At 38.7% G+C, this 27,959-nt stretch overlaps 3 protein-coding genes across 10 annotated transcripts in view; 2 read left to right on the top strand and 1 right to left on the bottom strand.

Moving 5' to 3' along the window:
- P2RY12 (purinergic receptor P2Y12) overlaps positions 1 to 11,287 on the top strand; it is a 44,790-nt gene extending 33,503 nt beyond the window's left edge. For both annotated transcript variants that reach the window (XM_047728134.1, XM_047728143.1), the window contains exons 2-3: positions 5,354 to 5,519; positions 7,435 to 11,287. In XM_047728134.1, the coding sequence (XP_047584090.1) occupies positions 7,458 to 8,477 (1,020 nt within the window). In that variant the 5' untranslated portion in view covers positions 5,354 to 5,519; positions 7,435 to 7,457 and the 3' untranslated portion in view covers positions 8,478 to 11,287. The remainder of the gene's footprint in view (positions 1 to 5,353; positions 5,520 to 7,434) is intronic.
- The window catches only part of MED12L (mediator complex subunit 12L), a 333,058-nt gene that overhangs the window by 82,750 nt on the left and 222,349 nt on the right, over positions 1 to 27,959 (bottom strand). The window lies entirely within an intron of this gene.
- P2RY13 (purinergic receptor P2Y13) lies at positions 15,391 to 18,662 on the top strand. The gene is made up of 2 exons (XM_047728156.1): positions 15,391 to 15,459; positions 15,930 to 18,662. The coding sequence occupies exon 2, from the start codon at positions 15,945 to 15,947 to the stop codon at positions 16,944 to 16,946; it is 1,002 nt and encodes a 333-aa protein (XP_047584112.1). The 5' UTR covers positions 15,391 to 15,459; positions 15,930 to 15,944; the 3' UTR covers positions 16,947 to 18,662.

The raw sequence follows: 27,959 nt of genomic DNA, 5'->3' as shown, positions 1-27,959 counted from the left end.
ATTCGGTCTTTCTCACACACTTGCACTCAGGTCATCACTTTTCTTTGCATGGATTCCTTTTCATTAAACTCTCCCAGAAATATACACTTGTATACCCATTTGTGATCCATTTTGCTAAATAATTAGTAATGTTTCAGGTGCTTAAGTTTGCCTCTTAAAAAAAAAAAGCTAGGAGGATGTCTCTTCTAGAAGTTGCTGTTATCTTATATTCTTTGCATTCTGAATATCAGCACAGGCAGTGATACCTACATTTTGTTGCACACCTGAATGATCTGAGCTGATTATTAATCCCCAGTTTTTGTTGCCATTGCAGAGCATTATTGATATATTTCTTTTTTGTCTGGTGGGATGTGTACATATGAACCCTGGAAGGGAACAGGAGGACATGGAGAAAACTGTACAAAATTCAGGCAGGGGGAGTCTGGGTGGCTCAGTTTGTTAAGCGTCTGCCTTCAGCTCAAGTCATGATCTCAGGGTCCATGGATCCGGCCCCAAATCTGTCTCCATGCTCAGTGGGGTGCCTGCTTCCTCTTGCCCTATGCCTCTGCCCTTCCTCCCGCTAGAATTTTCCCTCTCTCCACGCCCCTAGATAAATAAATAAAATCTAAAATGAAAACAAACCTCAGGCAGTGCCAGTCATGTGCCCTGGCAATTATTTTCAGCTAAGGTACCTATCAATAGTTTTAATGTAAAATTCTGTGTGACAAGTGATGGAAAGGGGTCAGCAAAGTTACTGAACATCTGCTTTTAGAGTATCTACTTGTGGGAAGGCAAGATGCTAGGAATCCTGAGACAATACAAGGATGAATGTTCCCTGTCCTCAAGGAACACAGATTCAGGATCATAAAAGTATTTGCAGAGCTCGTCACAAACGCATAGATACTATGGCTCCCCCATACCAGTAACAGTCCAAGCTCAGGATAAGAGAGCACTGTGACTGAATTCAGGTTGTGCCATCTGCTGACTCACATGGTCCTTTGAGTCTTTCTGTCCTAATGAGCCTTTCTGGACCTCAGATTCTTCCCCTGAGAAAATGGACTAATACCAGCTTCCTTTTGAGATTTTTTTTTTTTTTTAAGAATAACTGAGAAAAATAAATGAGAATGAGAATACATGAAGCATGTAAAATGTTTTGCAGCATATCAGACACAGAACCCCCTGCTGTCCATTCAGATTTCTACAGTTCCACGTCTCACTTTCACGTACCACGGATTCACACTGTACTGCGTTACTCAACATTTCCTCAAGACGCTAGGATACTTCCTTCCTTTGCTGTTGCTCCTCCTGCCACCTAAATACTTTCAACAGGCTGCCCCTCACGCATGTAAGTGCTGTACACAATTACACCATCAGGTCCCTCACTGTCACCTCAGTTGGTGAAAGCCCACAGCACAGGAGCAGTAGGGAGGGGAGGAGAGCCTTTGGAGCACTTGCCACAGTGCAATCTACTCATTTTGAGCTATTTGTTTAACGTCTGTTGTCTCTGCTAGACAGTTTTGTGAGGAAGAACCCACAGGTCTGTCATATTCACAGTTATACTCTTCTTAGATGCCACTAATTAGGTACTGAATATACGCTGTTAGGGAGAAGAGCAATATGTTCTCCTTGGGAGGGAGGAACGAACCAACAGAGCAGAGATATAAAGGAGATAAACAAGCCACCGAATGATACACACACAGTCTCTATAATTAATAGGATGAATGACAAGTGAAGGACACTGAAGTCAGAAAGTAGACATTAACAATAGGGGCCATCAACAACATCAAATGCCTCTCTGACTTACGTATTTTTAAAAAACTACTTACGAACCTCAAAGGAGAAGTTTCTCTAGAGTAGTGGAGCAGAAAACTGGAAACAAGGTTGTAGTAAGAGTAGATGGTGAAATGGTAAAAGTGAGGGACTTACTGGTAGTTGGGCATGAAGCTTGAAAATTAAGGGAGGAGAACTATATTAGGACAACCAAAGGCAAACTCCTGTGCCAAAGATATGTCTCAAATAAATGAGTCTCTGTGAAGGACATCCAGATGGTGGTGGGGACTTGGAAGGAAAGAGAGGGACAACTTTCTACTTAACCAGGTTGGGGGAGGCTGGTGAAAATACTACAGGGAAATTTGGAGATTAAAAAATTAGGAACTGGAAGAATCTTGTATCAATTCATTGGGTCTGATTTGCTCAGGGAGTTGGGCCAGAAGGAAAGTGACGAGTTGAGAGTGAAGGGATGAAATTAAAAAGCAAGAGCAACATGGCCTTTAGCTGTAAAAGAACCACCCATCAGCCTTTGTATGGGGTCTCAAGACCAGATTTGTATCTGATAATTAATATCTTTTAGGTAAATCGTGATAGCTGTTACAGGTCTTCAAAGAGGAAATGCAGAAATAGTTTAAAAGCAACGGTTTTTCATTAGCCTACAAGATTAATTCATATCAACTTTTTGTACTTGTCAAAAATATGTCTTCAAATAGCAATTCATACTATACGAGAACAAGGTCAAACTTGGAAAATGGACCACATATTTCGAAAGGTATCAATGAGTTCTGCTCTTTCAACTAGGTATTAAAAACCCTCAAGTTGCATAGTTTTAAGGAATATCAATGACTAGAGATCGGTACCAAAGAATTACTCTATTTCTACCTTGAAGGACATACTTGTTGGTTAGGAAAAAAAAAGTCAACTGGAGAGTCGAGAAGTCTAGCAACCCCTCTCATGCCAGCCAACTGTTGTGCTTAGGTTGGACAGGTCATCTCACCTATAAACTAATTCCTGAAAATCTCAAGCTCAGGATCAATTTCTCTTTTTCTCCAGATAATATCTAATATTTACAAAGACTTAGGTGCTCAAGAAACTAGGAGGATATGTGTCCAAAAGCTCTGGAAGGCTTGTAGGACTACAGAAGTTAAAATAAATCTCTTAAACCAAATACCCTTAAGAAGGAAGAACTGGAGTTAAATGAATGAAATGAAATCTCCTCTAAGTCATCATCAAATCATAAGTGATTAGAAATGTTGCCAAAACATGTGTGTGTTCCTAAGATGTGATAACAGAGGTGAGATGATCAGAGATGCATATTCTCCTTTTACTTCTTTAGTACTTCCTGGTATTTCTAGAGTGCCCCAATAATTGTAGAATAATTATATTATTAAAGTTAATAAATTAATGTTCTTTTTAAAAAGAGATAAAAAAGAATCCCACTCTAGATGTGCTTCCTTTTCTTCCAAACACTAAAAAAAAATAGGTGAAGTAAATGCAACAGTCCTTCTAATAAAACAAAATACAGCATTTCATACTTCCCCAACACTCTGTAATTGCCTATGTTTCAATATCCAATGCAAACCTAGCACACATCACGAAATAAATTGCACAGAGCACCCTACCCCAACTCCCGGAAAAGTAATAAAAAAAACACATTTTAAGACGTCCGTGGGAGGTGCAGTCCGTTAAGCATCGAATTCTTGGTTTTCAGTTCAGGTTGTAGTCTCAAGGTCATGAGATGGAGCCCCATGTCTGGCTCCACACTCAACACAGAGTCTGCTTAAAACTCATTCCCCCCTCTCCCTCTACCCCTCCCCACCTTCAGGATGTGCAGGTTCTCTCTCTTAAATAAATAAACGGATCTTTAAAAAAAAATACTTTTTAAAAAACCATGGAGCTTTTTACAATAAAATTGTACGTTAATCTATTAAAATGAAAAAAACCGTTAAAAGAGGCCTTCAAATTATTTCTTTTAGCTGAGTTTTTCAAAATGCCACTTTATTCTCTTTAGAATAAATTAACTTCAAATAGATATTACATGAGTGATAAGCCTCAGGCAGGTGTGTCAAAAGGGAGTGACATGGGGAGGTCAGGTCGAGGGAACAAGAAATGAGCGCCTTCTTCTCATTCATTACTCTACCTGAAATGGAGTAACTTCTTTAAATCCAGAAAATAGGAGATTCCTTTCATTAGATTTATGTAGGAAATGTTTGCTCTACAATAGCTTATAGCCCATGGTATGGCTGAAATGACAGCTTTATCCAACAGGCCCAATGCATCCTAGGAGCACAATGCAATGAGTGTCAGAGGGGTTGACTATATATAAAACACACACACAAGTTCTCCACTTTCAAAAGCAAAACAATCAAGCCAGGGATGACAAATAATTGGATCAACATAGCATTCTCTTTTGCTAAATACCCCAAACCCAAGACTCCTTACTTGTGGAGTCTAATATGTCTTTAAATAAGTATTAAAATGTGTTAACTTCAATAAATTTCAAAACAAAAATAACTGAAGAGTACCCACTTTTCCAGGGCACCCGGGTGGCTCACTCAGTTGAGCAACCTACTCGGGTAGGCAGCAACCTACTCGGGTAGGCTGCAACCTACCCAGAGTTTCTGATTCACTAGAGTTAGGTTCGTGCCCAAGAACGTATATTTGTCACAACTTCCTAGGCGATGCTGAGCTGCTATCCTGCACTTTGAAAATGGGGATCAAAGATGATTTAACATGCAGCAATGGACACACTCAAAACTCAGAAGAAACAAGTAACCAAAACATGTGTTCATAGCAAAGGCACCTACTCAAGGGGATCTACTGGGAAAAAGAACATTATAGTTTGAAATACTGTATGTGTCTGAGTGTGAGCAATAACAGTATTTATATAAAGGTATTAGTGAAACAGGGATCTCTTAATGATATATTCCCCCCAAACAAAAAGCAAGGTTACAAAAAAAATTGTTTATATTTAAATTCTATTTACGAAAAGCATAAAAGACACTTTTATAATAAGTCTGGCAAAGGATACAACTGTTTTTCTTTTTTAATGTAATTTTGGAATCTTAAAATTTATAATGAGAGGAAACTGTTTCACGTACAAAGACTTGATCAAACACAGATTTAAAATAATGACATTATTAACCAGGAAAAAAACAAGGAACAAGAGACTTAACATCTATAACAAGCACACATTTTGAGTTAATGTAATTACTTGTTAAAAGGCGATATATCACCCAGCTTGAGCACAGTATGTTTTCAGGTAAATAATTATCTGAGAAAGCAAGCCTGCAACCTTCTCCAGGAAGCCGACTTCAAAAAGCTTGATCTCAACATGGATTTATCATGTGCATGGAAAATAATCAAAAGAACTCATAAAGCATCAAACTCTGGCAGGTTTCAGCAAAAAGCAGCAAGATTTTAAAACTGCTTCTTAAAAGATGAATTCTTAACCCACCCTGCCCCACATTTCCCAGGGAAATAAAAGCAGAAGTCCTAAAAGGGGCCAGACGGAAACACTGTGTCTGCACAGCTTAGAGTCCAGAGTGTTGGAAGGTAATTTCTGACTGTGAAGTCCTCTCTTCCTCTCTTCATTTCTCTCTAGAACACTCAAGATTTACTGATGAAAGCTCAGCAGATACTTGATCATAAAGAGTAATAACAACTAAACTAAGACACTGAAAGGAAAATACCAGATGCCATTCTGCAGGATGTACTAAATGCCACTTAATGGATACATTTAAATCCTCCTGAATCAACAGAGTAACCAGGTAACTATATATATAAAGTATTGGACAAATGTATGTGTTTACAAGATGATGGGTGTGTACATGTTTGTCAAGTTTTCTTAAAATTGGAAACCTTCAACAATAATTGATATCAATTCAGGTACTTATTTGGAATAAAATTTCAAATACAAGCTGTATTAATGCTGTTAGAGACAACCACTAACTTCTTCATTAAATACACACACACACACACACATACACACAGCATGGAAATAAAACACAAATGGTCTTGTTTTACCTCGAGTAGAAAGTGAGACTTAAATATAGATAGATGGAGGTGATATCCTGTTATCAAGACTACTCATTAAATAAGGTGACATTCTATGCAAAATGATCATTCCCAACAGATAATTTTCAAAACAGAGAATGCACAAATTAGAGTATATAGCAGTAGCAAGGAAGCTTAAAATCTACCATCTTACCTCAATTTAATACTGAATTAGTAGTATTGTTGTTTAGTATTTTCTTCATGTTAAACTGGGAAGGAGATATTGAAAATTAAGCCCTAATTGTGACACGAATCTTTTTTTCATGACATGAATCTTTTATTCAATAATTAGACAATGAAATACTACATTTGTGGGAATTTAGTATTTTCTCTATTTGTTATACTTAAGTTTTTTTACATGGAATCTTTTTGTCTAATTTGGATATGTATGCTTTGAACAACACCATGTCTTATACTTCGGAATAACATTGATATAGATCAATTCTATTTGCCTTTGATGAAAGAAAAACGTTAATTAGACGCCCGATAATGTATTCAAGTCAAGTGTTAGTTTTCTTTTATAGCCCCCTGTTGTGGAATAATAACCTAGGGAACCAGACAAGGACATGGCTTTAATACTTTATTTTAGCTATCATTATATACTCTACAGACTGGAAAGTATGCCCTGGCTGTTTTGAAGAACAGCATTTGATGACGATTTCTTTTTGTGTGCTGATTTTGTTGTTTTTTTTTTTTTTAATGAAGGATATTCAAGAGAATGTATGTAAAAATTTCAAATATACTGTGCAAAGTCAGAAATAAGACATATGTGGGTTAAAATATTTGGAGCTAAAAAATTAGTCTGAGGCTGATTTCTGAATGGGTGACTGAGCAATATACAGGCAGAAATATCTTCCAATTATAAAGTTTTATATCTGATTTAATATTTAACAATAAATTCCCTTCAAGTGATTTTATAGAAATTTCTTGCCCCTTTCTACTTTTAAATTCTAAGAGCCAATTATCCGTCACCTCTCCTTGGAACCCTTTGATGGTTATCAGAGTAAATGAAGCCCAGGAATAATGAGAATGCAGAAAAAGTGACTGTGAATAGAAATAAAAAAGCTAAAAGGCATGGAAATGAAGCTGTAAAGGAATAAAGCACAGCCCATGTTTCCCTTCCCATTTCTACACACTGTCCGCATGTGCCTAACAAAAACGTCCTTTAAGAGGCAAACATTTCACAATTGAGAAATACAAAGTATCTCTACCTTCATATAACGTACTTCAGACCATTTTATTTGGTATTTGCCACAATTAAGTATTCTGAGATTCAATTTTCTGTATTCTTACTGTCACAATAAGGATCGGAAAGCTCAGTTTTTAGAAAAAGCTGTCCAGAGGTTGCCTGGGTGGCTCAGTCAGTTAAACACTGCCTTCGGCTCAGGTCATAATCCCAGGATCCTGGGATGGAGCTCACGTGGACCCCCAGTTTGGGCTTCCTGCTCGGCGGTAAGCCTGCTTCTCCTTCTAGCTCTGCCCCCCCACCCCTGTTGTTATGCTTGTGTGTGCTCTCTCGCTCGCTCTCTCCCAAATAAATAAAATACTTTTTTAAAAAAGTTACACAGAGATAAAACCAAAATCGACAGTCTGGGATTGAAAATAACCATCCCTACTCTCCTCTCCTAGGTAGTGAAGAAGAAACACAAGCCATGGACAACCTCACCTCTGTGGCTGTGAATGGCAGCTTATGCACCAGAGATTACAAGATCACCCAGGTCCTCTTTCCGCTCCTTTACACTGTCCTGTTTTTTGTTGGACTCATCACAAACAGTCTGGCTATGAGGATTTTCTTTCAAATCCACAATAAATCTAACTTTATCATTTTTCTTAAGAACACAGTCATTTCTGATCTTCTCATGATTCTGACTTTTCCATTCAAAATTCTCAGTGATGCCAAACTGGGAACAGGACCACTGAGAACCTTTGTGTGCCAAGTGACCTCTGTCATATTTTATTTCACAATGTACATCAGTATTTCATTCCTTGGACTGATAACTATTGATCGCTACCAGAAAACCACCAGGCCATTTAAGATGTCCAACCCCAGCAATCTCTTGGGGGCTAAAATTCTCTCTGTCGTAATTTGGGCATTCATGTTCTTACTCTCTTTGCCCAACATGATTCTGACCAACAGGAGGCCAAAAGACAAGAATGTGAAGAAATGCTCTTTCCTCAAATCAGAGTTTGGTCTGGTCTGGCATGAAATAGTCAATTACATCTGTCAAGTCATTTTCTGGATTAATTTTTTAATTGTCATTGTATGTTATACACTTATTACAAAAGAACTGTACAGGTCATATGTGAGAACAAGGGGCGTAGGCAAAGTCCCCAAGAAAAAGGTAAACATCAAAGTTTTCATTATCATTGCTGTATTTTTTATTTGTTTTGTTCCTTTCCATTTTGCCCGCATCCCCTACACCCTGAGCCAAACCCGGGATGTCTTTGACTGCTCCGCTGAGAATACTCTGTTTTATGTTAAAGAAAGCACACTTTGGTTGACTTCCTTAAATGCATGCCTGGATCCATTCATCTACTTTTTCCTCTGCAAGTCCTTCAAAAATTCCTTAATGAGTATGCTGAAGTGCCACAATTCTGCAACGTCTCCATCCCAACAAAACAGGAAAAAAGAACAGGACGGTGGTGACCCAAGTGAAGAGACTCCAATGTAAAACACCTGAGGTAATATTCCAACCTATTAGCGTTTGGAACATCCAAAAGGAAAACACTGTGTAAAAATACCGACTAATAGTAAGCTGAGTTAGTAACAATGACTCTCTAAACAAGTAGTAGAAAACAACGAAAGTCATTTTCATTAACTTATCCAGTATTAAAAGCTGTCTTAAAATGTAGAAAAAGAAACCTAACATGTAGATGTTTAGCAAAATGAACTGTATCTAATCATCGTGGTTATAAGCTAAACTACATAGAAGTCATGATTTGTAAAGTGTTAGCACTGTGGGTGACCGTAGGATATCTGTTGTAATTTTTTTAATACGTTATTGAACACAGTGTAATTATCAAGTTATAATCAACTAAGGAAAAATGATGAAGCTGATAAAAACCTTCTGACTGAAAATTATACTGAGATGTGCATACACTCTAGTCCCTAATCAAATACTGATCTATTGTGATACTCATTATAATATTTTAAGTGGGACACTTAGCAAAGACTATTAAAACTACTAACTTCTAACTATTAGCAAAAGCCTAAGAAATTTAAACTAATTGAAATGGTAACTGGACTGAACTTTTTAAATTTTCATTAAAAAGATTGGTTTTAAAATACTTGTCCAATAAAAAGAGCAGAAATAGCAAAATTATTAAAAGTTATTTCTATGACCTTGTAATACCAAAAAACTCTTTGAGTATTTCCTTAATCCTAGAGAAACCAGTTTTATTAATGGTAAAATACCATCATTGCCACTTACCTTTATTAACTAGCTTTCAGAAACTACCTGCTATTTGGGTTAATGAATATTGCTTCAGTGAGAAAAACAAATGTGAATATGTGGTTGCAAAGCATAACTATTAGCGGAAAAGTGGATAAAATGTTTCTAATTACTGGTTTGTCACTTGTGTGAAATACCAAAAAAAAAAAAAAAAAAAGTATATTAAACTCTAAATCACACTTTGTTGGAATTTCTTTGTTCAAAGACATTAGATACCACAGCTCACCTCTTATATACTCAAACATCAAACATCAAACCTTTGTAATAAAGGATAACTGCAAAAACTTTTATGACACATCACTGGGCAAAGTCTCTAGTGAAGGTGCCATAACACATAAATTAGTTCATAAGTAAATGATAATGAAATATGATTCTACACAAGCCGTAGTCACTATTTTTACTACAAACAAAATATATAACAGACTTGGAAGCTGATATTATTTATTTCAATTATTTATGATCCCCAGAAATGATTCTCAAATATAAGGCAAGGATACCAGTATCAAAATATGATGAGAAGCAGGGAAAACAGAGGGTGAGTTGCAGTATATGGAAGTTCATTGAACTTTAGTATCAATCAATTTTTATCTAAATCCTCCACAAATTCTGCTGAGCTAAATATCAGTGCAAAGTTGAACTCACTCAACTTTCTAAATGAGATCTATTCTCAAGTGGTTGCATTTACTTCCCCGGCACTCCTACAGGCAAGAACTGCGTGTTAGTGGTGAAGCACAAAGAGGAATGCTTCAAAAATGAGGCATGTTCTACATAGTGTGAGTCTACATTCTAGCCACGTAGACTAACACAAGTCACTTTAACATCACATGTGTAAGTGTGCACATTCTGTAAGAACAGCAGGATAGTTAAAACGGAAGAAAACCAGAGGCCAACTCATCTATCTTCTTACTTTGCATACGAGAAAAATGAAGGGCGGATCCACGCCTCAACTCATCCGAGTCAGGGGGTACAGAGTGGGTTGAAACTGACACCACGGTGCCATGACCACATGAACTGCTGAGAGACTGCAGAGTGGGCAAAGACTTTCTCAAATAATCTTTCCCTTTGTATGAAATTAACTCAGTGAGAGGACAATTTCCCTAACAGAAAGAAAAAAACAGAAAAACAAAAATGCCAATGGTATTACAGTATTCTTATAAAAGAACTATAAAGTGTTCAGAATTACCTATGTTTTTATACATAAAATGAAAAAATTTACATTAAACTCTAAATCACACTTTGTTGGGAATTCCTTATTCAACGACATGACACAGCATACACTCTGATACCAAAAATCAAACTGAATCTACTCAAGACAGACCGAGGGATCGGTATTTACAGAGTACTCAGGACACACAGAATAGGTCACTATTTCCAGGTTTAAGAATTTTAATATACATAACAAATCCCAGATTTCATAATAACTTTAAAAAAAAAAAAAAAGGAAGCCAAATTTTCTAGACTCAGATCCAGAAGTTGAAAAATTCAGATGAGACTATGTAGTCTTGCCTTAGTTAGCCTTAGAAGCTAACAAGTCCGAAGGATGCTGGTTAGGGGCAGTTTGATATCACAGCGGTTTTTACGGAAACAGTCTAAACCAGGTGTGGCAAAGTATAGCCTGCAAGCCAAACCTAGTCCACCCCCGCCCCCCGCTTTTTGGATCCCCTGTGACCTAAGAATGGTTTTTACATTTTCAAATATCAACAGAGAAAATACTACAATTAAAATTTCATGCTGTATTAAAGTTATATGAAATTCCAGTGTCAGGAGCCATAGCAAGGTATATTAGAACACGGCCACTGCACTCAGGTTTTATCCATGGTTGGTTACCAGCTCCAACAACAGGGTTGAATAGCTGGGTTGTGGTGAACACTGCATGGCCATAAAACCAAAATATTTACTAGGTGGTTCTTTAGAAAAGACGATTGACAAACCCTAGACCAGAACTCTAAAAACAGGGAGAGAACAATCACAAGAAGAACCCACTATTCAGGCATCTAAGTGTTTCAGTAGCTTTACATTACAAACAAACTAAAAACTATAGATTCCGGTGCCTGATCTGGGTGATCACTGTTGATTGGAAATGCCCAAAGTGAGATTACAGTGATGCCAGTTGGAACTAAATATGTAGAAATGCACATACAAGTCAGTAAATAAAGAGAAACAGCCTGATTTTTTTAAATGGGAAAAGGACATAAAAAATCAAATTCCAAGAGAAATACAAATGGACATTAAAAATACAAAAAAATATATACTCTCACTAATAAGCAAGTATATTTACATTTAAATTGCATGGATTTTTTTTTCACCTCTAAGTTTAGAATTGTTTTAAAAGATTTTTACAACAGAGATGAAAGGAAAAATCCCACTCAGACTGTAAATTGGTACAATCTTTCTGGAAAGCTATTGGAAAATATCATTCAACATTTTGCTGCACAGCTTTTGTCCAGCAATCCCACTTCCAGGAAATTTTCTACAAATATGTTGAAACAACTACACAGAAATATATGGACATACATGTGATCTACAGTACTGTTTTTAAGAGAGAAAATTTTGGAAAAAAGAAAAAACACAAAATGTCAATCAGTAATGGCTTAACCAAACTATGGTAACTTTCTATAGTATAACTCAAAAAAAAAAAAAAAAAAAAAGGTAAATCTTCACAGACTAACATGAAAAGGAAATAAAGATCTGATATGTCAATAAAGGTAAATATATATATGTGCACACACATGGGTATACATATGCAAGGGGAGATTAACTTTCAGTTTCTACTATACATATGCTTATATTTGAATTCCTCAAACTTGCTTATCTTTTATAATAAAAGAAAACAGATATTAATATGTTTAAGGTAATACTATGACTTCATTGTTTCTACTTATCTGTAGAGATTTTCTAATACTGATTTTACTTATAGACACTTCTACAGTTAATGTTAAACTACATAACTTATTTTAGCTTATTATTATTTCCACTTTCAGTTAATCCAGTGTGGACTTTTTTAAACAATTTTATATCATCTGAGAAAGTACCGTGCTATGATCTGATAGGAAGTAAAAGGTTCTTTTTGTAGGAGTTCCCACTATGACTTTCATTCCAAATCAAAACAAATATTTCCTCATCTTTTCAGATATTATTTAGATGGTACTAGTTAACCACATCAATAGGAATCTTTAGACTATTAACTCTGATCCAAAGGAAAATCCCAAAAGAGACCACAAATGAAAAAAATAATTTATTGCCACTTGGCAGGCTTCTAATTTCTATGAGCTTTCAATGTATCTTCTTTAATTCTTTCCAGATCACACCACTTGGAACCATTTTATATTTTCAACCATTTAATTCACCATAAGGAAAAAAGTTTCACAAATTCATTAAACTTTAAATTGAATGTTACTCTTCACTCGTCAATAAGTAATACAAAGCTCAGAAAGTCTAGAATCTAGTAAACAATTCCAGTTCACACTATCTGTGGTTTCTGACAGTTGGGAGTGTGAGGCCGGCTCTGAGCATGGCCTCCGAACCACACTGCGTGAGTCCGAAGTTGGCTTGAATGCATCATTATGTTCAAACTGCTTAACTGTTTGCCTCAATTTTCTTCCCTGTAAAATGGGACCAATACCTGAGGATTTTTGTTGAAAAGTAAATAAGATCATATTATCATTTAGAGCAGTATAACTACTAGCTATACGAATTTTATTGGTTTTGACTACATATAGCACTTAAAATTTGGTTTCTTTCCATTTGGCAAATTTCTAATTTCTGGGATCTTTCATTTCATCTCTGATTTTTCCGCACCTGTCATTTGTGATCTATCCCCAAAGGTATACACGGCATCCCACTTTTAACTTCATTCAACAAGAAACATACTAACATCTACCACATGTGAATTTTCACTCATTTAATTTCCTGAACAACCCAACAAAGTAAATACTATTATTTATTTTCATTGTAAGGAGAAGGCAACTGTTTCATAGAAAACATAAATAAGGGGCGCCTGGGTGGCTCAGTGGGTTAAACCCTCTGCCTTCGGCTCAGGTCATGATTTCAGGGTCCTGAGATCGAGCCCCGTGTCAGGCTCTCTGCTCAGCGGGGAGCCTGCTTCCCTTCCTCTCTCTCTCTCTGCCTGCCTCTGTCAGAAAAATAAAAAATCTTAAAAAAAAAAAAAAAGAAAACATAAATAATTTGCCCAAGGCCACAAGAAAATAAGAGTTGCAATAAGAAATTGAACCCAGCACTCCAACTCCTGAGACAGTGCTCCTAACTTCTCTGCTGGGCATGTTAAGCACATGGATATATAGCAATGTGTGGTCTATTGGATATTTAGTATGGTCAAACATTTTGAAATTTGCCCCATTTGAAAGAACATATTCCCTAACTTTAGAAATGGGCACTGTTAAGTCAGTTCCTCTTTTGAAAGTTTCCCACACTTGGACATTTTGAAAGTTGACCAAAATGTGATTTCCAGTTTTCTTATTATGAAATTTTCTTGTACAGCATTTCCTTATTTAAACTGAAACTATTCCAAACCTCCATCTAGATAATGGTTTTGGAGATTTAGGGAAATTTATACTTAATTATGTAGGTCAAATACTTCTACTTAGAAAGTAAAAATAGTTTATTTCTCCTCCACTGAAGCAGGCAAGAAGATGCATGTTTAAATTATGTTCCATCACATTAATGAAATCCGGAATCTGTATTTCCAAGAAACAATTTATTTGAGTCAAACATACATTTTTTAAACTGTGCCACATTTGGTAGTTCCCACAAAATTATCAGGCATCCTATTGCCTCATATTTTAAACATCCAGGGGGGCATGAAATTTTTCTTCTCAGAATCCCAAAACAGGCGATCCCAAAATTCTCCACCAACACAACCCCAGTCTGGTCCAACCCTGTGGTGAAACGTGCAGTAAAAACTATGATGTGAAACCCCATGGAGGACTCCACAGTCCCCTCATAAGGTCCCTTAATTTTCCCCTTCCCTTTATCTACCTGGCAGGGAAATATTTCGATTCATGGACAAGTGTCTCTACATAAAGCAGCAATTACACCCTTTCAAACTTGAAGAGATTTAAAGGATACATTTTATAGACTTTGGCCTAAGGCTGACTGATGAAATTCCGGAGTCTTCAGCAGTTCACATACAGCATTAGATATAAAGAAATTTCCAAAAATGGTTTCTAATGAGTGAAATTATCTCCACTGAAATCTGCAGTTCACTCACCACTGCAGGAAGGGGTGAATGTTTCTTAGCGTTTCCTACATACCTGCTACAATTCTAGACAACTGACACTCATTTTGTCTTCTCATTAACACCATGAGGTATATACTCTCATTACATCCAGTATATAGATGAGGAAACTGAGGCAGAAAGCTCTTAAATCATTTGTCTATGATCTAGCACCCAATAATTGCTGGATCTTGGATTCTAACCCCCCAAATCTGTGTCTAACAGCCCTGAACTTTTGGAAAATATGTCAATCTCTCTGAGATAAAAGACCAAAAGATTGAGACAAATGGAAAAATAAGAGGTCATCCTACTGAACACAGATTTCTGGACAAAGTCTACAAGAGTGCAGATGATGATTCTGATTTTAGAATCAGCACTTGCTCTCTCCTCCATGGCTGTAGTTTGGGACTAACTTATTTCTTTATCTCCCACCTATTATTAGATACAAGAGGCACTCAAAAATTCCATTGACTGTGTAGATAGAAAAGATAAATTACCAAAAGGTATTAGATGAGAAAATATAAAGATATTCAAGTCACAGTAGATTAACAGCACCTAAGCTTCATATAAAAGAGGCTTATTAGAAAATCCGCAAAGGGGGCGCCTGGGTGGCTCAGTGGGTTAAGCCGCTGCCTTCGGCTCAGGTCATGATCCCAGGTCCTGGGTTCGAGCCCCACATCGGGCTTTCTGCTCAGCAGGGAGCCTGCTTCCTCCTCTCTCTCTGCCTGCCTCTCTGCCTACTTGTGATTTCTCTCTGTTAAATAAATAAATAAAATCTTTAAAAAAAAAAAGAAAATCCGCAAAGGTTTGAATACTAAGACATTCTAATTGATGACATTACACATGTGAAAAGGAGGAAGGAAACCCGGTATAAGAAAGCAGAACAACACTTGCCTCACATGCTCTTCATGGGCCAAACCAAACACTGCCTCAATCAGAAGAAACAGCTCAGGATTCTCCCAAACAAAGGTGAATTTCAACTTTTATTATGAGTGGGCTTGTTTATAAGAGAAAAAAATGTTCGGGGTGGCGGGGGGTGGGGGGGGGACGCTTTAAGGTAGACATTCTAGAAACCATAGATTATGAGCGTAAGGAAATATATAACGTGCAGCAATCTGACATGAATTATGACTTCTTAAATGGGTCTCGTTTTACTGCATGTTAAAAGGAGCACTTACAAAGGAGGAAGAACCTGTTATTTGGGTTTCATAAGGGTGTAAAAATAATGGTACTATTGCAGGTCCCAAAAATGTAGTACATGTTTAAAAAACCCTAGCTAGAAACAATATGTGCCTTTTCAACTCCTCTACTGAATGCGATGAGTAAATGTAAGGTGTTAATATGCTACACACCTACGTTTAAAAGACTGCTTTTAAACATACCACTCTGAAAATTATGAAATGCTTGTTTCCCTTTGTGTGTGTGGTTATCTGTGATAGCGGACACTGGCAACCATGAACACCACAGCGATCAAGAGCTTCAATGGGTCTGAGCGGTGCCCCAGAGACACACGGGTAGCACAGTTGGTGTTCCCAGCCATCTACACGGTCGTGTTCGTCCTCGGCATCCTGCTGAACACTCTGGCCCTGTGGGTGTTCCTTCACATCCCCAGCTCCTCCACCTTCGTTGTCTACCTCAAAAATACTCTGGTGGCCGACTTGATAATGACGCTCACGCTTCCATTCAAAATCCTCTCCGACTCACATCTCGGACCCTGGCAACTCCGGGCCTTTGTGTGTCGTTTCTCCGCTGTCATCTTTTATGAGACCATGTATGTGGGGATCATACTGCTAGGCTTTATAGCCTTTGACAGATTCCTCAAGATCATCAGGCCTTTTGGAAAATTCTTTGTCCAAAAACCTGGTTTTGCAAAACTGGTCTCGATCCTCATCTGGCTCCTTTTGTTCCTCATCTCTCTGCCAAATATAATCTTGAGCAACAAGGAAGCAACGCCGTCATCCGTGAAAAAGTGTGCCTCCTTGAAGGGCCCGCTGGGGCTGAAATGGCATCAAGGGGTGAACAACGTATGCCAGTTCATTTTCTGGACTGTTTTTGTCTTGATGCTTCTGTTTTATGTGGTGATTACAAAAAAAGTATACAACTCTTATCGAAAGTCCGGAAGTAAGGACCGCAAACACAACACAAAGCTGGAAGGTAAAGTATTTGTTGTTGTTGCCGTATTCTTTGTGTGTTTTGCTCCATTTCATTTTGCCCGAGTTCCATACACTCACAGTCAAACCAACAGCAAGACTGACTGCAGGTTGCAAAATCAGTTGTTTATAGCTAAAGAAACAACTCTCTTGCTGGCAGCAACTAACGTTTGTATGGACCCATTAATATACATATTCCTGTGTAAAAAATTCACAGAACGCCTCCCATGTATGAGAGGGAAAAAGACCACAGGATCAACTCAAGAAAATCAAACCATTCAGACAGATAATATAACTCTAAGCTGATAACTTTATCATGACTACTTTCTATTTAATTGATTAAGACTTCAACAGATAATTGATTTGGGAATCAAATTTAAGCAGTGAAAGAAAAACAGATGGGACAAATGCTTTCTTACATGTTATTACCCTGGTTTACAGAAAGGATTATACAAATTTTAATTCCACATAGACCGAATGATGAGCAGAATGAAGTATCATTCAGAGAAAACAACTGAAAGCAAAGTGGCCACTAGAGGTCATCTTTTTGAAAGCATTCACTTGCATTTTAGAAAATATTGTGGATACATGTAAATTACTAAGAAAGACCCTTCCAAAACACTTTCCCACATTCTTTGACATATAGAAGTCAAACAACACTACTGCTTTCGTGCCCTACAACTGCTGATACTTGCTGATTTAAAAACAACAAACTTGAAAATCCTCGGATGAAAGCTGAAGCTAGTGGTTGAAAGGGATGCTGGATATGGAGCATCTGGGGAGTTGAAACAGGGTCAGAAAACCCTGAGAAAGCCTGGATGAAGGAATTTCTCCTTATAAAGAGCCTCGTCCAGTATCAAGAGTACTGACATTTCAGTACTCCATAGGAGGCACAGATGATTATTAAGCCACATAAAATATACTGTAGTACTTTGCATATGTCTTCAGTGTATACAATTTAAGGGCAAGAACACAGAACTAATACTCTTTGGAATTCTCCCTCTGCCCGGCAAATACTCTAATGGCAGTTGAACATGCCAGCTACTGAACAAAGCCTGCCTAGGTCACAACCTCTACCCAGATGCTCACGCCTCTGGTGAAAACTAACTACTCCTCCCACTGTTTGGGCATGTGTTAGGGCCCCCATGGCAGATTTCCCTTCACTAGTTAGCGATATCCCTAACTGCATCCGTGAAAGATGGCTAGCATTCTTTAAGAAAGATAATATATTTTAAAGACCGAAACCATATCATGTTTTCTAGGTACCTCCCACAATATTCCCCACAGACCATGAATTACAACTGTTTGAAATACAGTATGTCATTGTTGTGCCATTCTGGGTACATTTATGGAGGCAATGCTGACCCACAATCACTAGCATCCATACTGGGGAAATTTAGCAAAGGATGACTACCTATTGGTACTTATTTACCTCTACATTTCTTCTTGAATTCCCTGTGTGCTTCAAAACAACTAAAATGCGGTCATCTAGATTTGTGGACACGGATTTATATCTCTAGAGAAAACGCACAAAGGAGTAGTCATGTTCTGTAAATGTGCCTCTGGCTCCAATGCGATCACCATAGCTGAAACCCAGGCCTCTTCCCATGTTCTCCAAGGCCCTGAAGGCCCTGGAACTTCCCCACCTTTCTGGCCTTATCTCCTAACTGCTCTTCCATCCCTAGAACATGACACTCTTATGGATGTTTGTAACTGTCAAAACACGCCTTGCTCCTTTTCGTCCCTGGGCCACTCACTGCACAGGTAAATCTCCCTTTGACCCAATCATGAAACCCTAAGATGCCATCACTTGGCCCATGAAATCTCATCTGGTCAACCTCCCACAACCATCTCAAACCCAATCACCCCCTCATTGGACTGTTGTCACACCTCAATTATTGTACTTATCACACTGCTTTGTAATTACTTGCCCACACACATACCTACTCTTTTAATAATCTATGTATATTTTTGGGAGCAGAGATTGTGTCTCATTGTGAAATCAATAAATATTTGATAAAATAATCCAAGGTGGTTTTATTTTCACATTCTAGAAGAGCAAAAAGGAAGCCAATTCTCACTGATGCTGTTATTTTCAAAAGGTGATATAAAATTCATTGAAAACGCAAGCTCTTTATAGTTGCCTTCCTATAGCATGTACCCAGGGCCTTGGGAATTGGGAGTGTTCCTGGGTTTGCTAGCAAATGAACATGAAGAAAGCAGGATTACTAAACAGGACATGGATAGCTTTGGGGCTAATGTCTGTCAACATTTCAGTTTTAAAACTACGGACAAAATGCTTTAGTGACGTGCTGTTGGTTTTGGTTAAGTAAAATCTGTAACTGTGGCATATTACAACCTCCAAAACTCTTCTAGAAAATACTCTTAATGTCTTATCTTCATTCTCTGAAATAAAAGAATGAAATTGTGGTAACTGCTAGAGATGCCACTAAATCCACACTGCCTTTAAGTACATTAAAGCTGCATTACACAATCACATGTAGACTCTAATAGTGTATTATAAATAACTGCATCTTGATAATATACAGAATTTTTTTTTATAAAGATCTTTCGAGGGGCACCTCGGTGGCTCAGTCATTAAGCGTCTACCTTCGGCTCAGGTCATGATCTCAGGCCTGGGATCAAGCCCACCATCAGCCTCCCTGCTCAGTGGGAAGACCGCTTCTCCCTCTCCTTCTGCCCCTCCCCCTGCTCATGCTTGCTCTCTCTCTCTCTCTCCCTTTCTCCAACAAATAAAATTTTTTAAAAGATATTTAAAGATAGAGTTCTAAAATTATGCGCACCCTAAATACAAATATTTAATTCTATTATAGTAACATGATAGTCAAAAGCTGAGTACCTGATTTGCAGAGTGAAAAAATCTATGAAGAACTTAGGGGATGGGTATATTAGAGCCACCTTAAAATCATGCTCACTGAATGCAAAGCAACCCTTTGAAGAGAACTTTCCAAACTAGCAATCACAAATACTAAATTCTACAAAGCTTATAGAATGAGATGCTATACCATAGCTGTTAATGACCGAAGCAAGAAAACAAAAGCCGGGGGAGACAATAGTTAGCTTTAATATAATCTGTGAGCTCCAAACACAAATAAGAGCTTTTGTAAAAATTAAATATAATTGTTTTTACTGGATGTAAGCAATATGAATATAAAACACGCGTTAAATTAGTAGTTCACAAAGTGCCACGGGGAGCAGAACCAGCCACGGGTGGCAGAACACAGACTGCTAAGCCCACCCCAGAGTTTCTGATTCAGGAGGTCTGGGGTGAGGCCTGAGTTTGCACTAAATTTGCAGAGGTGACTGATGCTACTGTTCTGGACCACACGTTAAGAACTACTGTGCTAGGGGCACCTGGATGGCTCAGTGGGTTAGGGCCTCTGCCTTCGGCTCAGGTCATGATCTCAGGGTCCTGGGATCGAGCCCCACATCGGGCTCTCCACTCAGCGGGCAGCCTGCTTCTCCCTCTCCCTGCCTCTCTGCCTACTTGTGGTCTCTGTCTGTCAAATAAATAAATAAAATCTTAAAAAAAAAAAAAAAAGAACTACTGTGCTAACTGCTCCTTGAGGTTCATACTGAGAACTGAGCATACTGTTCCTTGAGATTCAGAGCACAGCCTTCTTGGACACGAGTGCACAGGAGTGGAATCTGTTGGCAGGAGACAGACAAAACTGTTATTAAGCGAACACGGCAGATGTAAGGTGACGGGCAGCGGCGAGGGCTTGGCTACCTGAAAAGTTCATGCCCAGCCTACAGGGGTTTCTACTACTCTGGGCCAACAATTGGCACTGGAGGGATTTGGGGGCCCAGGGCTGCTGGCTAGCAGCAAGAGCAGAAGAACTGACCGGGTGACAACAAACGCAGCACACACTACTTACTCTTCACTATGTATGAGGCAAGTCTACCAAGAGCTTTCAACAGACTGTCCGAGTGAATAATCCCAGGAAGTGCTCAGAGACAAAGAAGTTGAGAAACAGAGAAGCTAAGCAACTTGCATGGGGACCTCACAGCACAGACAAAGCAGAACTAGGACTGTAATTCAGACTCTGGCTTCAGAGCCCATACTCATAACCACTATATTCACCACCTCAGATATTCTAATGTTCTCAAGAGAAATCATAAATCCTGTCTCCCGTATTTCCGGCTCCTTTCAAAACTTCCGTAGCCACCTCCACACTCCTTGACCCCACAGAAACAGTTCGTTCATGCGTGGGCTCTGACTAGCCCAGGTGCTGCCAGGTAGTTGGCTCTGACCTAGAAGCGAGCAAGAGCTTCCCCGGGCCTCAACGCACGCAGCCTGCAGTCCTTCTGAGGGCTTGTTATGTGCCAGGCACCATGCTGTGTGCTCTGCAAGGACAATCACCCTGTTTCTCACTTCAACCCTATGAGAGAGATACCACAGGGCTTCCTGTTGGACGGCAACATAAAAAGAAAACTGAGACACAAAGCAAAAAGATACGTGGCCCACTGTCAGGCCTGCCAGCAAGCAGAGGCAGAACTGGGGCTAAAATCCAAGCAGGTGGCCTTGGGCCCAATACCTCGATGGCTCTGCTACACCATTGGGACAAGTTCCTCAAGACTTGACATTACACCCCAGCTGCAAGGATGATAAGGAGGTGGCTCCTGAAGAGGAAGGGAGAGGTCTCAGTACAAACGAGGTCCGAAACCTCAGGGGCTTGAGCGGTTCAGCCCTACGAGTACCTCCAGCACTCAAGAGGTCTTGAGAGACGTAAAATTCCAAAGAGCGGGTTCACAGATTCACTGAGTCAGTCATGCCTTCAGTGCAGGGCCCTTTGCCTCCCTGAAAGCACTCAGTGGTCAGGCACACATCCCACAACAGATCCAATTGTGGAAGCAGTATGAGAGACATAATTCACTCATCATTAAAAACTGAAAGGAAAAGGTAGCTCACTCCAAATGGAGACAATGAGGAAGGGCTTGCAGGAGATGACAACGAGAGCTGGACCCTGAGGAAGGAGACAGAGCATGCGAAAGGGAATGCTGCCAGGCCATGAGCAGTCTGGAGGAAGGCTCAGCTAGGGGTAGGGAAAGTGCTATGGCCAGAGCACAAGGGGCTTTGGAGGCCGGGACTGCAGCACGTGGACGTAAAAGATGAGCCTGGGAATGCAGTATAGGAGCCTGCAACAAAACGCTAGAGGTCTTCTGTTGGATTGTATAGACTTCTCGACGAACCATGGAAAGTTTCTGAAGTGAAGAACTACACGCTCTTTGCTTGTGCTTTAGGAAAATCAATTTGCCACCAATAGGGCAAGGAAGGAAGAGCCACTGAGGACTGGAGATCGATTAAAGAAGTCTTCCACAGATGCAGGCAAGAGCCAAGGAGGAAAACTGTTCAGAGACAGAGGTTTTGAGTCCAAAACCACCGGAGAGTAGGAGGTTGTATGTAAAAGGTATGTAATTAATAGGCAAAATGTATTTTCAATGGGGCCCATAATCCCCACCCTACCCTCCTTACCATTGAGATTCATTGCTCTGAAGACCATTAGACTGAGTGATATATTAGACCATAAAGGCAAAGAAACAGATTCTGGGTATGATTAAAGTCTCAGAAATGGGTCAAAAAATCTAGCCAGTGGAGACAAAATATGGATCCAGGGCTCTGGATCCAGGAACATTTTTTCTGAGACAGTAAGAAAAGAAATGAGCTGAGCATCCCAGAGTCCACGCCGTGCAAGTGTCCTGTACAGAACAGACAGAAGAGATGTCTAGAATGCGGAGTTTAGAGGATGGAAGGTGGGGGCTGACTTAAAAGGAGGAGCAGGAGCTCTGGATATACTGGAAACTAAGGAAGAAATAATAGTCAACAAAATCAAACATTCTAGAAAGGTCAAATGTGATTAATCTACAAATATGAGGTTAGTAGTAACACTGAGAAGGTGAGGTAGAGCCCCATATTTAAGAGGAAGTGAGAGACTATGAGTAACTCTCATCTTGCCACAAAAGACAAGTCAGTTTACAAGAGTTCCAAGGAGAAAAGAACAACTGCTGGTACATTACCTCAGCTTTTTCCAAGGGTTTCTAAGAACAGAGAGAGTGGTCCCTTCCTACACCGTGCAGAGCAAAAGCACTCCATGTGAAAAAGCAAACAGAGCAGAAGTGCAAACACACAGCAGGTATAACGCGTGACCATGAAAATCCAGCTTCAGCCAGAAAAATGGATATGCCAATGTTTCAGGCATTAATATTACCTGGATTTCTGAAACCTAGTCCAACCCCCCCCCCCCACCCAGCATATTATTCATAGGGAAAGCAGGGGCAGCACAGATAAAGACACCAAGTGGTAGGGATGGAAGTTGAGAATATAGAGGAAAGTAACAAAAGAGAAGAAAAGAATAGAGAAGAGAAAGGAAATTGAATTTAACACTTACAGTAGTAGGTAAACTAATTTTTTTTAAAGATTTCTTTATTTAGAGAGAGTTTGTGTGTGAGCAACTTGGGGTGGGGGCACGCTCGATGTAGGGCTCCTTCCCAAGACCCCAAGACCATGAGATCAAAACCTGAGCTGAAACCAAGACCTGGATGCTCAATCAACTGAGCAACTTTTTTAGAAAAAATTCCATATCTCACTCAGCATGTGAATTCTTGCCACTTCTATAATAAAACTCAAATTGACAAATGTAACATCTCAAGGCATGGTAATAAAAATGTCTACCTTTATTTTAAAAAAACAACTTAAATACCAGAAGCTTGTACATGACTGTATTTGGTGGTGTCCATCTTGAACAATTTTACCTATCTGGTAAATAATGTCTATCTGAATACTTATATAGCTTTTTAGGAACATTGGCTCTGTGCATTAAATTTTATCATATAGACATATCATATCACTCAACACTTTTTTTTTCCTTTTTACTCTATTTAACTCTGTTTAACTGAAATTTCCTACAATCAAAAATGCCTGAACTATAAGTAAATGAAGCATTAACCTGAATGTGGTGAGCCTGCCAAGACCAACTCTCTCCTCCCTCTACAGATCCTGCTCTCAGGTTTACACTTCCCCACCATGTCAGATAGGCTAGAATAAGCCATTCTAATTTCCTCTTTTTCAGAAGGGAAAGCTGTCAAGAGAGAACATAAAAAGCATTTCAAGTAATCATCAGTTCATCACTGAAGGAAAACCAAGAGTTTTCTAAGGGCAACTAAAATATTATGGACTTACTCTGGCTTCTAAGTTGAGGAAAGTTTTCAATTTTTAATCACTCCAAATTCACGTTCAGACACCCCCACTCATTCCCTTAGTCACTTTGCCTTTGGTGGAGGGTGGGGGGCGGAGAGGAAGGGAAGACAGAGAAGCTACTGTTCCCTAAGTATCAACCCCGTTTTAAAGCACTGAAGGAATTGTCCCATATATTATCTCATTTAATCTTCACAATATTATAAGGTAACTATCCCCAAGCTTATTTTCCAGAAGAACAGACCCAGCTATATTAATGATTTTCCAAAGGGGTGTGTGTGTGGGGGGGGGGGGGGGGGGGACCAACTATGAATTGGAGGGGCTGAAATCCAAGTTGGAGTCCGTCTGTCTCCAGAGTTACTAGGCTCTTGTCATGGCCCGACAATGCCTGAAGCAAAATTTCCCAAGTGAAGACATGGAGTAAGTAGCACAGCACAAGACAGGGAATCAATAGGAGGTCAGGAGTCGTATGCAGGCATATCTCCAGGCTCAATCTCCAAACCATCCCTTCCCTCTAATCAACCATTACACATGAAGTTCTCATACCAGAAAAAGGTAAGTGCTTTATTTAAAGCAGACCTAATAGATACAAATCATTTCAAATGACAGATTACACACAGTAATTCAAGCATAGGAACCTAAAGATACCAATCTCAGCAAGGGAACATTAAAGGGTTTATAGTAATTATACTCAGCACAAATTCGCAGCCACTGGATGTGAGCCACAATTATGAGTGACTTTTGTGTACAGAGAGATTGGACAGTAAGATGTGATGAAGATTTTACTACAGTCCTTGTTGAATGTTCTGGCTCCATGCAACAGGCAGGGGCACTCAAGACAGATCAACTTGAGCTATGAGATCTCTGCTTGTCTTTGTTTTGTAGTGAGTTAGTGTATTACAAAAGACTAGTGCAGGGGCGCCCGGGTGACTCAGTCTGTGAAGTGTCTGCATTCAGCTCAGGTCTTAATCCCAGAGTCCTAGGATTGAGCCCTGCATGGGGCTCCCCACTCAGCAAGGAGTCTGCTTCTCCTTCTGTCTTTCCCCCTGGCTTGTGCTCTCTCTCTCTTTCTCTCTCTCTCTCAAATAAATAAAACCTTTACCCAAAAAAAAAAAAAATTAGCAGACCCTCTAAAGCAAAGGAAAATCATATGCAAGAGAGAAAAGGACTAGAAGACCAGGCAAGCTTTGGTAATGCATTTGCCAATGTCTCACACTAAAAAGGTGGGAGGGTAGGAATAGGGTAAAGGGTTCTTTCAAGGTTTTAGCAAGACTTATCAATAATGATACCAAACTTTTATTCCAAGATCTTAGAAACACATTCTCTCCTTGAGTGCTTCGGTCTCTTCTAATACTATATTCTGAAAAATCAGTAAGGTTATGGGATTTCTCATCTAAAATTCTGTAATTAAATCAGAATCCTCCTTTTATAGAACAATAAAACCAAGAAAATTTAAGTAAGTTATCTAGTAATCCCAAAGAAAATGAGAGTTTGGATCTACTGACTTTGTGATCCGTGATCCATGAACCAGGTCTTTTTTGAACAAGATTACAGATATTCCCATTTGACCTCAAAATCCCAAACTCTAATACAAATTTAAAAGGCTAATATAACCAAAGTGCCTCAGAAACCTTCTGAGGTACCCCCACTACATATCCTACAGAAATATCCTACCAAATGCAGAGCAAACCAATTTTTAAAAGCCAAGGGGATGTTTTTAAAAAAGTAAATAAGGAGAGATTGTTCTAAAGATTAAAAGCCTAAAATGACAGCTAAACCAAATGCCATGTGTAACCAGTGATTGAATGCCACATCAAAAAAATTAAAAGGATATTATTGGGAAATTGCAAAATTTTAATACAGACAGAATATTTTAAAATACTGCTTCAACATTAATCTTGACAGGTAATAATATTGTGATTAGGTAAGAGAATATCCTTGTTTTTAGAAAGCACAAGCTGAAGAAGCTAAGGGCAAGGCATCTGCCACAAGGACTGCAACTTCAAACAGGTCCCCCCAAAATACTGTGGGGGGGGTTAGAGTATGTGAAAAAAGTTAACAGTGTGTAAGCTGAGATGAAATTTAGTTGCACTATTATTTCAATTTGCCTGCGGACTTGACATCTTTAAAAATAACATTAGAAGAAAAAAAGTCACCTTCAGTAAAACATGGAAAAACAATTTTTTTTAAACATTGTGGTGGTCGAGAACCACAAACACATATCCCAGGACATTGTCTTGTACTCAAAATAAATTTGGGGCTTGTAATGGCTAAAACAATGTTATTAAAAGAGCTTCCCTTCATTTAATAGGCTCTTCCAATGAAGCAGCAAAATAATTATTGTTATAAAGTCTCCTGTGGCTTTTATGAAATGTGAGACTTGCTATAAAAACCAGCAAAAAAAAAAAAAAAAAAATTTAAGCGGGTTAACCTTTCGGTGATTTGAACAATAATAAAGTTATGGGCTGTTTTTCAGCTGCTCTTTTCATCAAAGCATTACACTTTCTTCGTGACTAAACGTGTATAACTTCCCTTTTTGAATGTTAAGTAAGACCGGCTTGAACAAGTCCCAACTTGAGACTGGCATGATATGCTTCAGGACAAATGCATAAAGGCTGCCTCATGCAAACTTTTTCATTCCTAGATTTAATTTGCATCAATGACCAAAGCTTTTAAATATAACAATCTGACTATTGCATTCCCTAGAATGGGAAAAATCTATTCCACCCCAGCCCACCTCCAGGAAGAGAGCGAGCTGCCTACTACACTGCATGGACAAGCAGACGGCAGCTCCTTCCCTCCTCCGTGAGATCTTTCGAAAACACCAATAGGTACAACGTCAAGGTGCTTCGCTGTACAGGAAGAACTTGGTCCTTACACAGGACAGGGATTTTTTTTTACCATAAAAAATTAATACTGTTAGTTGGCCCTAACAGGACAAAGGCAACCCAGGTTAAAGAAAAAAATGTATTAAAATTTAAGATATGTAACAGAACTGCCTTTATTCCTTCAACAGAAGCTTGTGAAGTATTTGTCCAAATGAGGTCCCTAATATGATTTCACACAGATAACTAGAAATTTGGGATGACAACCCTCAGAAGTTGCAGGGAAAGCCTTTGTCCACACACTTTTAAGAAGGCTACAAGGAAGGTTCTCTCTTTGAACTAACACTTTTAAGACTTGTCAGTTGGTTATTTTGACAGGTTGATTTCACATCATTTACTGCTTATGGATCACAGTGACAAATGGCAAAAAAGAACAAGTTTCAAACTAAGGTCTGCAAGGCACAGCCTTCCTCCTCAGGATGCAATAAACTGGCTTCAAATGTTAAAATCAAAATCCATGGGGAAGAAGTATAAAATGGTACAAAGCAGATTCTTATAAGATTCTTATAAGATTGAGCCACTATTAAGTCGCTTAATTTTTGTCCAGAGACTTTCCCTAGGCCTGTCTACTTACCTATAGCTTAATCTACCCTAAACAGAATGGAATGGAGAACCATTAAAATTGTAGTTGTGTCTCTGTTTAGGAACAGGTAATAGAAGAAAAATAATTCTGATATTCAACTCTCAGTATTTAAATTAAATACATATTTGTTTTTCTGTAATAACACAGAAAGAAAACCAATTAGTGTATGTGTGTGCTTGTATGTATATATATAATTTCCTTAAGGCATAAGTAAACATTAAGTAATTCTTATTATTGATCTACAACTTCAAAAAAGATTCTACCTTTATTATTTTCATTTATTTTTATCCATGATAGTAAAAGGTTTTGATTCGACTTGGCGAAATTTTTATTTACCTGTTTGAATGTTGCAAAATCTTGCAAATCTTTTGGAGATTTTTATCTGAAAGTTCTAAAAGTAATTACAAATAAGAAAAAGTGATTTGAAAAAAAAAAGTGATTTGATTATATAAATGTATCATTACAGGAAGATTTTTTGAAAAATAAAGTGGTTTTGTCCTTTTTTGTTTTTTAAGATTTTATTTATTTGAGAGATAGAGCACAAGCAGGGGGAGGAGCAGTGGAAGAGGGAGGGAGAAGCAAACTCCCCGCTGACCAAGGAGCCCAACACAGGGCTCAATCCCAGAACCCTGGGA

This window comes from Lutra lutra, chromosome 1, assembly GCF_902655055.1.
Source record: "Lutra lutra chromosome 1, mLutLut1.2, whole genome shotgun sequence".
Lineage (NCBI taxonomy): Eukaryota > Metazoa > Chordata > Mammalia > Carnivora > Mustelidae > Lutra > Lutra lutra.
The sequence above is the reverse complement of the archived record's forward strand: the minus strand, read 5'-3'. Positions and strand labels throughout refer to the sequence as shown.

Excerpts from the sequence above, each read along its gene's own strand:
- P2RY13 (XM_047728156.1), top strand. The coding sequence starts at position 15,945 with ATGAACACCACAGCGATCAAGAGCTTCAATGGGTCTGAGCGGTGCCCC.